This window comes from Lycorma delicatula, chromosome 3 (genome assembly GCF_047948215.1).
Source record: "Lycorma delicatula isolate Av1 chromosome 3, ASM4794821v1, whole genome shotgun sequence".
Lineage (NCBI taxonomy): Eukaryota > Metazoa > Arthropoda > Insecta > Hemiptera > Fulgoridae > Lycorma > Lycorma delicatula.
In genome coordinates, this window is record NC_134457.1 from 194,318,716 (window position 1) to 194,335,146 (window position 16,431).

The 16,431-nt window shown below is 31.0% G+C and overlaps 1 protein-coding gene across 3 annotated transcripts in view; it reads right to left on the reverse strand.

Annotated features, from left to right (window-relative positions):
* The window catches only part of noi (splicing factor 3a subunit 3 noi), a 33,351-nt gene that overhangs the window by 14,788 nt on the left and 2,132 nt on the right, over nucleotides 1–16,431 (reverse strand). For all 3 annotated transcript variants that reach the window (XM_075361270.1, XM_075361271.1, XM_075361269.1), the window contains exons 2-6: nucleotides 12,542–12,589; nucleotides 7,607–7,765; nucleotides 2,388–2,460; nucleotides 1,185–1,276; nucleotides 239–460 (exon numbers count right to left, since the gene is read on the reverse strand). In XM_075361270.1, the coding sequence (XP_075217385.1) occupies nucleotides 239–460; nucleotides 1,185–1,276; nucleotides 2,388–2,460; nucleotides 7,607–7,765; nucleotides 12,542–12,589 (594 nt within the window). The remainder of the gene's footprint in view (nucleotides 1–238; nucleotides 461–1,184; nucleotides 1,277–2,387; nucleotides 2,461–7,606; nucleotides 7,766–12,541; nucleotides 12,590–16,431) is intronic.

The following is a 16,431-nucleotide window of genomic DNA, read 5'->3' on the forward strand; positions in this document are numbered from 1 at the left end:
CAAGTGATCAATAAGATTTCATTTTACAGACACAGATATTACAGAGATGTTCTAGACAAAAAAAAACCCCTACTTATTTATTTTCACAAAACTGAAAAGAAATAATTACTTAATATTAAAAAACTGATTAATAAATACATTAAATTAGGTATGCTTTATAACAAAAATATAACTGCTAAAAACACTATTAAATGCAATCAAAACAAGCAATGAATATTAGAGTAACAAAATTACTCACCGGCCATCCAGGAAATGTTCCAGCTTCCCACTGCCCATTAAATTCCTTGTTTACATTTTCCATTTCCAGCCCCACATCTAATAATGGTTTAATGCGTCTAATATAACCCTCAAGATAGTCAAGAAGCATTTCCAAATATTTGCGATATTCACTGTTTTTACGTTCTTTAGGCATTTCAAATAAGTGGTCAAATGTAGTCAAATAAGTAATGTAATCAACTTTCTAAAAACAAAAAAAAAAAAAAAATGAAGTAACAAATATTACCAAACAAAAACATTAGAAAACATGTTACATGTAAAATGAAATTTTCAATCTTTTTAATTTATTTTTATTTCACAATTTTCTTATAATCATTATTGAAGTATATATAGCATTTAACAATTAGTGTGAGTTAACTGCAGCAATAGGAAATACAGTAGATAAGCTTAAACATGCTTTTCCTGCTACCTCTAGTATAAGGGCAGTTCACCTTAACATGCTTCAATTCAAAACACATAAAATGCTGGTGGTAGTGTGTTTAAACATATATTAAACAAAAACAAATATTTGTCATTGCCTGTGACCACAATGCTTTAAAATTAAAAATCTTCATCAAGATAATTTTACTTCATTTAAATAAATTCCAGAAATGGTAACAAGATTACTAATACAGGTCAGATAATTCAAAATTTTTCCTATGAAACAACCTTGAAACTGACCAAACAGTTTGTGCTAATTTTTAGAAAATTAATTAATTTTTGCAATAAAGAAATGAAAAATATATATAAAAAACTACAACAAATTTGGGAATAAAACATGAAAGGGCTTATTCAGTTTTAAGGCTTGAAAATTACAAAAATAATGAATTTCAAGAATACCCTTTTCCTTTTAAAATTATAACTCAACTATGTATATTATAAATATACATACTGTTATTGATCATTGCCAATATTATCCTGATAAATACCTCCACTCCTTTTAAGTTGATGAATTTTTCATAGCACTCATGTAGATCCAAATATTTTCCATATCCTTCTTCATCAGTAAATTCAACCAAGTCTGAAAATGAGAAAAATATTGAACAACTTATTTATATATTTTATTGGTACACAGTGAATAGGCATATAAATTTTGAATATTAATAAGTAAAACAGAATAATTTGAATAATGACTATTTGACAAATACTCTTATTAGATTTTTTGAACACATTAAAATTATGTTAAAAAAAAAACATTTCACCTGCAAAGAATTAATTGCATTAATATAAAAAAGGATGGTATTACAAAAAGGTACACAAAGGTGATACCACAAAATGGTTGTTTAACTAACAGTGATTACAAGTATAAGGTACACCATATATTGTAAAATGCATAATCTTTTTATTAAAATTATTTTACATTAAACAGACAAACAATGTTTATGCAGTAAGTGACAATGAGTTTTTGTACACATCTGAGTTCAAGACAAATACTGTTACATAAATGTAGTTTACAATTAAAGTACATTATACTCTTAGTCTAATACACAATTGAAAATCTAAATTTTCAGTAACAAAATTGTTATAATAGATATCTTATCTAGTGAGAAGATAATGCATTCCTTCTATCAGAAAATGGTACATTAGTTTATTGTTTTATACTATCTGTCAGTTTATATGGCTGTGATGCATTACACTTAAAATACTGTTTTGTCAAGTTAACTATAGTGCTCTCTTCGTCTACCAGTAGCATTAATGATAAAGTTAATGTAGAAAGGAACTGAAATAAAATAGCTTTTTAAGATTTTTCCATGATTATAGAATCTTACCATGAAGGCTACACAAAAATGTGACTGTAAATTGTTAACAGGAGAAAACTAGTGTACAAAAAAAAAATTAATAAATTCACATAAGGTAAGGTCAGTTTTAAATAATATAACCCAGATTACTTTTTTCTCACATAACTGGATGACTGTAATTTAATATTTACAAGTTTTTTAATTAAAGAAATTCTATAATATGGTAAAGTAGTAACAATTCTAATAAGAAATTTTATAGAATAATTTAAGTTATTAAGTGTAAAAAGGCAAGAGGTATACAATACAGTAAGAGTCAAAAGCAGAGGATTGTCAAAGCAAATTGTAAGACATCACAAATAATAGCAAAGATGAAAATAATGATAAAAAACTTACTTGACATTTCCTCACTTGGATTTTCTCTCATTTTTGAAAATTCCTCAAACTCAACAGACATTGGTACACAAATCTGTAAAGAAAAATAATGCTGATATGAAAAAATGGAATATATATATATATATATATATATAAATTCAAAGAAGGATTTATGCTAAATGATAATTTAAACTGGAAAACAAGAAAACACTCAACAACTACTGACTTTTTTAGTTACATAATCTACAAAAGATATACTTAAAATCTAAACGTAGATGGCCATTTCAATTGTTAAACTATCATCATCAATAAACACTGAGGAAATTGTACATAACAAGTAAATAAATAAATGAAATATTAATTAATGAACAAACGGTAACTAACATACAATTGCATACAGTAACTATTTCATATCAAACGCTTCAAAACGAGTATTTATATATATTAACTGTTACATCTACTAAGTGTTTATAGAATAAAAATAAAAAATATAAACAACTGCTGTCATATCAGAGTTCAGAATTTTTTCCTTTGGGAAGAACTACAGAAACCTCTCTAGCCCTTGAAATTTCAGTACTTTACATGTTTTTAAGCTATCTTTAAGGTTCTGATTGGGATTGTCTAAAATAAATACAGTCGATTGGATTTTTTTAATATTTATTTTACAAACACTGTTAAAAACACTTGTTTTATTATTTCATAAATATTAGTTATAAGATTATTATTATTTCTTTATTTTTTACTTTTTATAGACTATTTTGACACTATTTATTGAAGATGATTAACAAAATCAAAATGGCCATTTACAGTTGAAATACAAAAAAAGGCTAATGAGGTACATTATGTACAACTTATTATTAGGATGGAGGGCAAATATAGACAATTTTATTAAATTTCTAACAGTACTTGTAACTCATTCACCCATGTGACAAATTAAAATCTATTTATAAATCAATTATAAAAAAATATCATTTTCTCAAAACTTAAGTAAAGCGAAAAAACTAAATATATAGAAATAAACAAGAACATAAACAAAAATTACGGCACTGAATGTCAAGACAATCATACAAATCAGCCAACTGTATGCGCCTTAGTGAATAAGATATAGTTTTTAATCTCAAAATATAATATAAGTATATGTTACAGGCATTTAATGAATGAAATTACATTTAAACTAATATGTACATTCAAAATGTTAATTAATCCAACATAAATAAGATAGATTATAAAATCATAAGAAATTGCTGAATTAATAAAAAAATATGTTCAATGATTAATTAAATCAAGTAATTACATATAATTAGTGTGTGCTTTTATTATTATGCATTAATTTAATGCAAAATAAAAACAATATTGATATACTGCTTGTTGTGTAAATAGAAAAATATGTCAAATATGGTTATTAAAATTTACTAAGAAGGAAACTAATTCAAATCATTTTTATCTTTCAACATGATGTCTATCAACAATGAACACTAAACCTGTACAGTGTGATTATTTTATAGCGCACTGCATGCATTACTTGAACAGTCTCCAAGGAAAAGTTTGAGCAACTTATCATCGCAGATAGGAATATTGTATGGGAGCGTACAAAAGGCCATAAAGAAATTAGATTTACATGCATACTGAATATATTACATACAGGAACTGAAATCTCCAGACACTGTTAAAAGAATACGATACTGCCAGTAATTTATCAACCAGATGTGTAAGCTTAATACCAATTTGAAAAAAAAACTTAAGTGAATCAATTACTCAATATAAATTAAAAGCTTAATAACTAAATAATTCAAATTAAAACGGGAATGGCGAAATAATGTACTTTGGCTATGTAGTCTGACACACTAGTATATTATCAAAAATAAAATAACAATTTTATTTTTGTTTTTTAACATTAATTAAACATATCAATATTATATGGAATCACATACTACTTCTAGAGAACACTCATTTCCACACTACTCATATGTCGTAAAACCTTGACAGTAAATCAAATCTATCTTGTTTTTTGTTTTTTTTTTTTTATATATATAAGGATACTGGCCAGTCAAATCTAATACGTATTACTAATCATACTAAAAAATATCATCATCTTATTATTATAGTGAATAACAAAAAAAATCATCATTAATAGTTATAAAAGAATATACAGTTCTTAACGACTATTCATCAACAGGGAGAGCTCTCAAAAAATTATTTGACTGTTCCACACTTAACATGATTTTGACGTTGGGCCACCTTCTACAGTTTGTCTGTCAATGTCTTATAAAAATATATCTCCTACCTTTTAGCACTCCTTTCTTTTGTACATATAAAAATACGATGACCTTGTAACGAATATTTTTGTTTATGCAGTCTCACTGACCTGTGATGTCGAATAAAGAATATATCACCACTTCCCTGCGATCTGACTTAAACACGTCCTTTCTTTATGATGGCTAAATGTCCACAACACCCGAAACGAAAAAAATGTCAGTCTGGCTTCCCCCATCAGACGCCCATCTCCTCCGTACATACTCGGCCCGCTCGTATCTATGCACGTACACAACTTTCTCGTGAGAATGTATATGCTCCCACGAGCCCACGATGACATCACCGTCTGGCTATCCAAACCATATCAGACATCAACAAACAAAATTTTCAACAACTTATGAAAGAATTACAATTACCTTTTTTATTATGTTTAATTCATTAAAGCTGGACAACAGGAATTTATTTTATTATCTAGAAAAATAAGATTAATCACTAAATATAAATTGTTCTTAACCCACAAAATTTAGAATGGTTACAGATGGAAAGTAATGGGATGGGCATACTGGATAATGTGTTTTTTAGTGATGACGCGTCCTTTCACATTAGTGGTTACATTAATAGTCAAAACAGATATTTTTTTTCTGTTTAGCCTCTGGGAATTACTGTTCAGGTATTACTTCAGAGGATGAATGAGGATGATTTGTACGACTATAAATGAAGTGTAGTCTTGTACAGTCTCAGTTCAACCATTCCTGAGATGCGTGGTTAACTGAAACCCAACCACCCAAGAACACCGGTATCCACAATCTAGTATTCAAATCCGTATAAAAGTGCCTGCCTTTACTAGGACTTGAACGCTGGAACTCTCGACTTCCAAATCAGCTGATGTGGGAAGATGCATTCACCACTAGACCAACCCAGTGGGTTTATAACAGATATTGGTCAATACAAAATTCACACATCTTACATGAATCGCCACTGCACTTACAGAAGGTAGGGAGGGTTTGGTATTTTTTTATGAAATCCTTCCATGGTGTTTTTGGATGCCAAAAACACCATGGAATTTTTGTTAGAAATGTTTTGTGATTGCATGATCACAAAAGGTCTGTAGCCCCCTCATTCCCCTGACTTATATTCACCTAACTTCTTTCTCTGGGGTCTTTTGAAAGGACATGTATATTGAGCAAACCCAAGTACTCTACAAGACCTGGAGTGAGCCATTACTTCACAGACAAATTCCATCAGCTCTGATGTCCTACGAAGGGTGTCAAAAAATCTGGTGTGAAGGGTTCACACACCTACCTTCAGGAAAATGGTGGACATTTCCAACACTTGCTGTGAGACATTATTGTTGTGCATAACTATATTCCACGAATCAAATGAAATGTAAGTATCTCTGTGTTATAGTCCATAGAGGAATTACAATGTATAGTATCATGATGTGCACAATAAAATGTTCACACTGTATTTTTAACAGTTCCTCACAACCAACATTATAAAAACGCCACTAGAGTATAAAAAATACAGTATAAAAACGCTACTGTCTCACCTACATTTGCACTTTGTATTCACCTACATAACCTTTTGTACATTTACCTTTTATCTTCTCCATTGGGAAAATGCTTGTTACCCAGGACAATTTTTAGTGGAGCAAATGGGTAAAAATACAGGGACTGTAAAGCAGATATTGAAGAAGTCACCACTATAGTACATTTGAGGTCTGTAATTTTCAGGAAGCAATACCCTTCTAATCAGCAGATCTAACATTTTCTTTGAACTGCAGTTCAAAGCATCAACAGAACTTCATACTATAATCTGATATTTAAATTATCTTGCTACTAAAACTGACTAGCAGAACATTATGAGAATCTTAAAAAACATTGTACACTCAACCTTGTTGAGAAGGTAATTTTGTATTTCTTACAAGAAGATAATGAAGAATGTTTCGACTGGATTGAATCTTGCTTTGATTCAGGTCAACAGTGATCCACCTATGATTTTTACCCAAAATGATCTTATTAAGCATGTTATCTTCATTGGTGTGCAGAGAGACTAGGAAGCACAAACTCAATCAATTCATTTTGTGTTCCTCAATTAATTGTCTGGACATTCAGTATGAGTATATTTTAATTCAAGTTCTTGTGCATTAAGCTGTGAGCTAAACCATAAGACACTAATAAAACTGCTATTCTATCATTATCTACCTATCAATTCAAACAATTTCCTTCAACTGCAACTCTACTGGGTCAGTCGCAAGCTATTCAGGACAAAAAATGCACATTTATTGTCATTGTTAACAATTTTTCAAGGTCCTTAAGACAAATTATAAACCCAACCCCATTTGAGAATTAGTTTACACGACAAATGATTCTCACTGAAAACAGAAAACATTATTTGATGAATATCCTTTGGAGGAAGTGCTTTTGCCTGCAAAAAAGTGTCAAACAGCATGCTGCTCTTCTAATGTACACTTCTCAATTATCAGTTATGGCTGTCCTTTTTAAAATGAACTGAGCATTCACATGCTACCTTGAGAAACAACTCAAGTTGGGGTTAATGTCTGTCTAGGACCAAATTATTCATGTCCCCTTATACTACAAGGTCTACTGACACTTTAGCAATGACAAGGTTTCCTAATCATCACACTTTCAAAAACTAATGAACTATGGAAAACAACAATTTCAGGATGAAAATTTACATTTACTTTAATAGCATGTAAACAGATTTGCATTAAAAGATAACTGAAACTCAAAGAACAAAGAATATCAGTAACATAGGCATCAGATCCAGTCAAAATAATAAAACTTTCAACTTTGTTTATATTTGGTCTAAATGCTATCAACCATTCAATCATCAAAAGAGATTACAGAAAGTAAATACAAAAAATAAATGCATTAATAAAAAAAATAAGAGAAAAAATCTTTTTACTAAATTAAAAAACCAATAAAAAACAGATAAAAAAATTGAAATAAAATAGAAAAAATTACCTCATTTGGAAGTCTTCTGTAGAAATCTTTAATATTCTTTAATCTAGAATAAAATTCAGCAAACTCATTTGGCCCTGAAAGTGCTGCAACTTCTTCTTTTCTTAAGCCATCTTTATCTTCATAAAGTTCTTTTAAATTGTTTGTACTTTCCATGTATTGCTAAAAAACAAATAAATTTAAAAAAAAGTTAATTCCCCATTAATTGATATGACTATTTTTAAATAACAGAATTCAAAAACAAGGTTAAAAATTAAATTTAATTATGGTGTTTTGTAAAATTCTAATAAATAAATAGGAAAACACTGGTACTAACATAATATGATTTCCATACTACAAATTTAATTATACAAATCAGCATAATTATATGGAGTTTAAATTAAACACTTCTGCAGATTAGTAAAAAGAGAATAAATTACATTCTTGGGATGTAATTTTTTTTATTTCAAATGTATGTGAAATTCAACAAAAATTTTTAAATTACTCTAATTATTTTTTTTGGGGGGAATGCCATTTATAAGTACTTGAATGTAGTAAAATATTTAAATTCTATGTTATCATCAAAATCAAGATTTGAATGTTTGATGATTTTTTCATATTAACCTCAAAAAAGATTAAAAAATATTTAATGACACTTAATGGTTGAATTTATTTTCATCATTAAATATATTATGCAGTTTTCAACAAAGTGGTATTATAAAAAAACAAACATCAAGAGTAACGGTAGTACAAATTTTCAATTATTTTATATATCATATCTAAATTGAAATTGATAAGACCATTTAACTTATCTCTGAAGTGAAAATCTAATAAATTAAGGCATTTTATTTATTTTCAAAGATATAGACCACAGGAAGGATTATAAAAAAAAAAAGTTTAATGAGGTTCTTGATCTATTTTTTTTTTAAAGGGAACAAGTCTCAAATTAATAAAAATTTCTGAATTATTTCTTCAAAGTGAAATGGGAAAGAACCTTCTTAAGTTCACTGCAGTAAAAATGTAACAAATGATTTCTTTAAAAATGGCACAATACAAAGGGCTCTAGGAAAGTGTTGCAATATGATGGAATGGATCACAACAGGCGGTTACAATATAGTGCATGTTTAGACAGGGCTGTGCTTGGAGAGTACTGTCCACATCATACAACAATATTTAGGTGGTGCCAAGAGTTAGAAAGTGGAGATTTTGGCTTTGAGGATGCTCCACACACAGATTGCGTTGCTGCAATATGAAAGATGTCTGAGACTGACAGGCATCTGACCTAACCAACAAATAGAAGTGTCCTTCGGCAATTCTGCGAGATCACCTTCAAGTTAGAAAGCTTTGTATCCTTTGTGTGCCGTGTAACCTAACCTACAATCAGATGGAATGTCATGTTTCATGGTGCCATAAAACACTGAAAGTTTGAAAGTGGGAAATCTCCCTGTGTGTGGTGCTGTGATAGGTGACAAAACTTGCTATACTATTATGATGTCCCAACCAAGGCTCAGAACTAAGTGTAATTGTTTGAAGATGAAGAAATCTCCCGTGGCAGTTCGAAAATCCTGATCAGTGAAAAAGAGAATGGTTGCCATACTTTTTAGCATAAGGAGAATTTTGGAGCAATATGTGTTGGAAACTCAAAAGACAGTTACAAGGAAGTGGTGTACAGAGGAATTCCTGCCTAATGCTGTCGAAGCTCTCAAGAAGCTACACCTAAACTCAAGGATGGACACTAATTACACTAACGCTCCAGCACACTGCTCTAAAGTTTTCTCTGAATATTTGGCAGGCACTACAATAAAACTATTAGAGCACCCTCCCTACAGTGCTGATCTTGCACTATGTGACTTTGCACTGTTCCCCCAGTGAAGGACAGACCAAAAGGGAGACATTTTACAAGTGATGATAAACTCCTAAGGCTTTCAGATGACAAGTGTTCCCAGATCTCCGATGAAACATGGCAGTGTTTCTTTGAAGACTGGTTTTGAAGAATGAAGAATTGTATAATGTGTTATGGTTATTTTGAAAAATATATAAGATAAAGTCGTACTACAAAACTTTCCTAGTGCCCTTCGTAACTTTAAATTATGGCCGATTTTAAAAAAGTAAGTAAAACAAAGATTTTGAATTGTTCAGCCTGTGAACAACAATCTAACTAAATGCTGTTAGATTCTTGAAAAAAATCCAATTAAACTTATATTTAAAGGTATACTTGACACAATTTACATAAGTCTGTAGACTAATACTCAAATCCTGTTATCCAAATGTTTCAGTCTCTCTAACCCGACCATCCCAATTCCAGGTCTTTCTTTGGCATAATACGAGGTCTGTTCAGAAAATACCCGAACTTTATTTTTTTAATCTTTATTATTAATTTTATAGATTATTGGTCCTTGTCCCCTTCAAAGTTCTCCTCCTCTCCCCTATTCACAAACTTTTCACAATAGCGTTTCCACTTCACAAAGCAGTCCTGGATAGCTTCTCCTGGTCTTTTTGTGGATTTTTACATAACTGTTGTAAAAAGCTTTGCTAGTATGCACAGTTCACTGTATCACCTTGTGGCAAGAATTCAAAATGCACAAATCGAAAAAAATAGAGAGCATCACTTTGAAATTGGATTGAGACTGGATTTGGATTGGATTGAGGATTGTGTTTTTTAAGGTATGAAGATTCTTTGCCAATTCATTGTGATAATTGATTGAACTTTTGTCTCAATGTCATAGCCGTAAACCCAGCTTTCATCTCCAGTTATGAACCTTAATTTGTGTGAATGTTTCACTGTCATTGGCTTGTTGAAGAAGTTTCCGACAAATGTCCATTCAATGCATGTTCAAATTTTCAGTCAAAATGTCATGTCATGATTCAACTGAGATGCTAACCTCTCTGCAAGTTTTATGACAGTCAATCAGCAATTTGCACGCACAGGATCATTGATTTTCTGAATATGGGTGTCATCAGTTAAAGTCTTCCTGGTTGTGGGTCATCTTCAATTGAATGTCAACCACTTTTAAATCGTGAAAACCATTCTTAACATTGCGTACAACCCAGAGCATCATCTTCATAATCTTGTTTCAAAAGTTGAAACATTTCTGTGAAATTTTTCCCCAGTTTCATACAGAATTTTACATTGTATTGTTGCTCCCAAAAATCGCACTTTAAAAAAACCGCTGCTAACACTTAAATTGCACTCAAATAACAATAACACAAAAACTAAATGAAACAATCCAACATATCCAAGAACATGACGTTAAAGAGGAGGTTATGTGGAACACAATGCTGCCAACTGTGGGCCACTAAATATCTCCGTTGGCACACAATTAAAAATGTTAGGTTATTTTCTGAAGACCTCATATGTGTATTTTCTCTCATCTTCTTTTTCACAGTCAATCTATACTCCTCCTTCAAATTAGTTGGGAAATCCATGGTTGGTATAACAATCTTTACTAATCAGGTAAATTTTTTTAAGTATGCTCATTTACGCTCTTTTACCAGTTTTAAAGAAAAGTACAGCATTACTTTTGGTTGTACAGTGGGATTGGGAGGTGAAATTGAATTTTCTTCACATTTTGAGGTATGAAGAGTACGAAATACCATTCACTTAAAATATAATTTCCTTATACATATAAACCAAAAAAATTGTGGTTTGAAAACTACTATATCAATTTAAATTGAAATTGAAATATGCTGTATAGTAGTGTATCTGAAGCTGTGCATGTGAGAATTTGGTGAGTCATTCTTGAGTTATGCTCAATTGTTCAAAAAGAATTTGAAAATTTTGTGACTATCATCTCCAAAACTATTACATAAATTTCATTAAGATTTATATATGCTGTAGTAGTGTATCTTAGTTATGCATGTAAAAATTTCATGAATATTGGTTAAGTCTTTCTTTTGTTATGCTTCATTTAAGGTCAACAACAGATAACATAACCTCAATTTGAAGTCAAGTCGATTTGGTGTACTTTTCATACATGCTTAAGCAGCGAGTCATAGTAGTAAGCAAGTTTAAACTTGATGCTTGTGTATAAGGTTTAATTATTTCATCAAATTATGGTTATAATAATTTTCTTATAATATTTTCCAGAAAATATATTTTTATATTAAATATTAAAAAAAATTATTACCTTTTAGTTTTTCTTTTAATTTATGTTTTGTGTATTTCTTGTGTGAAAAATATTACAAAATAAAATAAGGAAATGTCTCTTGTGCAGAACTGTGCAAAAGACTGACTTTCGTTATTTTATATTGTATATTTAAACAATTTTTTTTTTAATTTCTGGTGTGTTGCAATCTGTTTACTTAGCATTCTGCTTTCTACTTATAGTACGGATATTAACTAAATCCTTTTTACTAGCCAAGTAAAGAGGATTAATCATAAAGTATCAAATGTTATAAAGCTCTCAAGAACTAAGGTAAAAATTACTTTCTTTGGATTTCTTCTTACAACTATCACACAGAACAAATGTAATACTGGATTTATACCTTTTTCCTTCTTCATTTTTTTAAAACTTTTTTTATCTATTTGAGGAGAGAGCTATCACCAGGTATCTAAAACCTATTGTACTCCTGTTTTCAAAAATGATATTTGATAATATTACAAACCTGAGTATCAAGTGATAATCTTTATTCTTTCATTACTTCTCATGGCTATTAAAATGTATCTTTCACACATACAGATTATTGGCTTTTTTTTTTTTTACCAGTTACTACTTCTTGTGGCTGGACCTGCTTTTATTACAAATACAACCCCAAGAGAATATATTAACAATTTCTTTAAAAAATGATTGTAAATATATAAAATATGTGCATATTAACACAGTTCCTAAAATTTCATGTTACTGACTCTAGAATTATAGAGATACTTTCAACAAACACACACACACACACACACATACACAATAATAATAATAAATTAGAAATTTAATAATAGAAATTAGTTACAGTAAAATTACTTACATCCAGCAGCATTTTTAGTCTATGATCTGAATTGATAGTTTCTCTGTACTGAAACAAAGAGAACGAATATAAAATAACCAAGGAATTAATTCCTTATCAATTATTACAAATTAATTTTGAAGTTTCTCAGAAGTTTCAGGATGTTAAAATTTCAAAGGAAGGTAAGCAAAAATAGAATTACAAGTAGCAAAGATTTATAAGAAAATAGAATTTTACAACTAAAATAATTTATCCCTTAAATTATTAAAAAATACCCCTCAAATTTGAGCCTCCGTACTATAAAAAGGGAGCCCTGCAAAAAAAGTTATTTTATATGTATAAATAAAATAACATTAACAAATTTACATTTTGGAAAAAATTTTGGGTGCAGATCAAATATTATGGAGAACCATGTAAAACAACACCCAACAATAACTGGTTCTGCAACTTGTAAATGCAATAAGATTCCCCTTAACTAGAAAGTATTTCTTCATAAGACTTAGGTCCTCAAATTCTGAATAGAATATGAGAATTTGTATGGAGAACCATACAAAACAAGTCAAATATAGTACAAGTTAAGTAAATGCCATTATAATAGTGGCCAACTTTAAACCGTTGGACCTCCTCATTTGGAAGAGGAGGCGGTGTACCAGGGGAATAAGTAAAGCAGAACCAGAGGAATGGCTCCTTCAAAGGTGGTAAAAGGAGTGGGATCAATCAAGGAAGGATAAATGGATCTATAGACTGATCCCAGACCTCCAAAGATGGCTTCACAGCAGCAAGGGAACTGTGGTTGATTGAACTGTGAGTTGACCCAGTTCCTGACTGTCACAGTTCCTTCAAAGCATACCTGTGCATGTGTTCATTGAGACCATCTGCTAAGTGTGGTTACTGTGGAAGGGAGGATATCAAAGAGTACACTGTGCTGGAATGCAAGTTTTTGCAGCAGTGGGAAGCATGCCTGAGAGAATTTGGCACCTTCAATAACATCACGGGGACTATGCAGAAGAATGAATGAATGTGTTGAGGATGGTGTCAATTATCTAAACAAAGATGGTGAAAGAAGATCAACAATAAAAACTTCCTGCATAGCGGAAGAAGTGCAGGGATGAATACCTCCTGATTTTTCCTCAGGGTTGTGTTTATAATTAAAGTAGGTCCAGCCCAAGTATTAGTAACAGATTAAAAAAATTTTAAAAAAAGTCTGGGAGAAAAAATTAAGATGTCCTTTGAGGTGTTTTTTTTAAAGTTAGGAACAGGAAAAAGTCGCAGGGACTCAAATCAGGTGAATAAGGTGGTTGAGGAACTACAGGAATGTTTTTATTTGCCAAAAGCTCATTAATTGGAGAGTGCAGTGTGACAAGGTGGATTGTCATGATGCAGCATCCCAGTTGTCTTTGATGGCTGGTCTCATGTGGGCAACTCTTTTCCATAGTCTTTCAAGAATTTCTCGGTAAACATATAGATTTACATCCTAGGCAAAAATTCCTTATGGACAATGCCATTACTATTGAAAAAACAAATTAGCATGGTTCTGATTTGCTCATTTTTGCTTTTTTGGGCATCAGAGGGAGTTAGAGTGTGATAAGCCTTTCACATTAGCCACTATGTGTCTGAAATTCCATGATTACACTTTTAAACAAATTTATAAATGTAACCTTTTAATGGAAAACATCCAAAAATATTCTAAAATTAAATGAAGTACTATTCCTGAGTTAAAGTTTTCAATGATTTTAACTATTGAACATACATTATATTTAATCATATTCTCATGGAATGGAGGCGGAAAGTGTATATTTCATTTGTCAACCTAGAAAAGGCATCTGACAGAATTAGATGGGATAAATTATGGCTATTTTGAAAACTGATCAACTGAAAAATAAGGGAGTTGACGAAAAGAGAGACGCCTAATAAAAGAGCTCTACTATAACTATAGAATAAAAGTGAGGGGTAGGAGATAAAATGACAGGAAGAATAGGGACTGGAAGGGGAGTGAGGCAGGAATGCTACACGTCACCAACACTGCTTAGTATATATCTAGAAGAAATAGTTTTGCTGATGACATGGTGGTACTGGCGGAGAGTCCAAGTTAACTAAATGAAATGCTTGACAACTTGAATTAAGCATTCGAAAGTCAGGGTATAAGGCAAACAGAAGACAAAATGTATGGTATTAGGTGAAAAAAGGAGAGGATGATGATTAATATCTAATCTTCATTTCAGAAAGGAAATGAAGTTTTAGAGCAGGTGAAAAAATATCAGTACTTGGGGAGCTTTATAACTGATGATCTGACTTGCACAGTAGAAATTAAAACAAGAATATCAAGAAGTAAACATACATTTAATAAGAAGGAAAGACAGAGTGTGGAGAGTTAAACTTAGCTTTAAGGAAGAGATTAATGAAATGTTTTATTTGGAGAGTGATGTTCTATGGAGCTGAGACATGGACGATGCGAAAGGCCAACAGAAAATGAATTGAGTCTTTTGAGAAGTGGGTGTGGCGCAGAATGATAAATATTAGAAGCCAAAAACATGTAACAAATGAATAAGTACTAAGGAGAGTAGAAGAGAATAGGAAAATGCTAAATGTGAGTGAATATAGGATAAGGAACTGGCTAGGATATTGTATAAGAAGAAACTGTTTATTAATGGATGCAACAGAAGTCTTGGTGAATTGAACCAATATTATTATTATTTAGCACATCAGAAGCATTATTTCACACTAAATCCAAATTTAGTTTGCAAAAGTTGCACACAACAGAGTCCACGATGAACCCCCATCTCTGTAAGTTTGTCCTGTATCTTGTGACGCTGAGTGCAACCTATTCAGAGATCTCCAAGTTGTCCATTCCTATTCATGCCCAGGGAAAAGTTCTTCACTGGGTGTTTTCCATCGTTTCAGATTATTACCCCTTGCATGCTACAAAGTAAGTCTCACTTGCTTGGGTGCCTGCAAGTTCCTGAGTGGTCATCAGAAGACTCTTTCTTGAGCTAAGCATGGCCTTGCTGGTTCATAGCTATAAAAAGGATGAGTTTGGGACTTTAAACCCTTAAACTTATTCTTATGAGCCGCCAAACAAACAATTCTCCATTTTTTTTTTGCAATAACCATTGCCATAATATAATTAATAAAGAATAATTAAAAATTTGCAAACATAAATATATTGTTTATTCAGTCAGAGATGTGTCCAAATTTCTGAACATACACAAATCCATAAATATTGTTTTTGAGATGTTTGACTTATGACAGGAAGTTGGTTTAATAGGAGGTTTAATATACAAACTGAAACCCCTAACTGCACAAAGATCTCCATTTGACAAATGATAAAATGCTTTGTTTCTATTCAGATGGTAATCATACTAATCAAGACACTACATAAGGGTAAACAACAGATTAATGCAGATGTAGGTTAAATGATAGGACACAGATTTTCGTGACAGTGAACTGAAGACAGATTGTGGAATATAAAAGGGACTGCTGATACACACATAAGGTCTATACATTCAAAAACATGAAAGGATAACAAGAAAAAGTATGAACAGTAGAACACATGGTAGTTTACTTTTATCTAAGTAACATTTAGTTGAAGTTATTCACCTGTTGTTCAAGCAATGAATGTTATAATTCAGCTTGTAGTTTTAATGATACTACAACTTACTTACTACAATTTTCTTTTTAAAAGGGTGCATTAAAATAAAATACTTGAAAATTCTTTGTCATATATAAACAATATAACTTCTGATAAACAACTTTGACATCTGCAAGGATTGATGAATAAACATTTTGTTATCAAGCTGAAGAAACCTATTGATATTATGTTCAATCACAGTGTTTCCTTTTTACTCTTTCCTTTTTCCTGTTTAGCCTCTAGGAATCACTGTCCGGTATTACTTCAGAGGATGAATGAGATA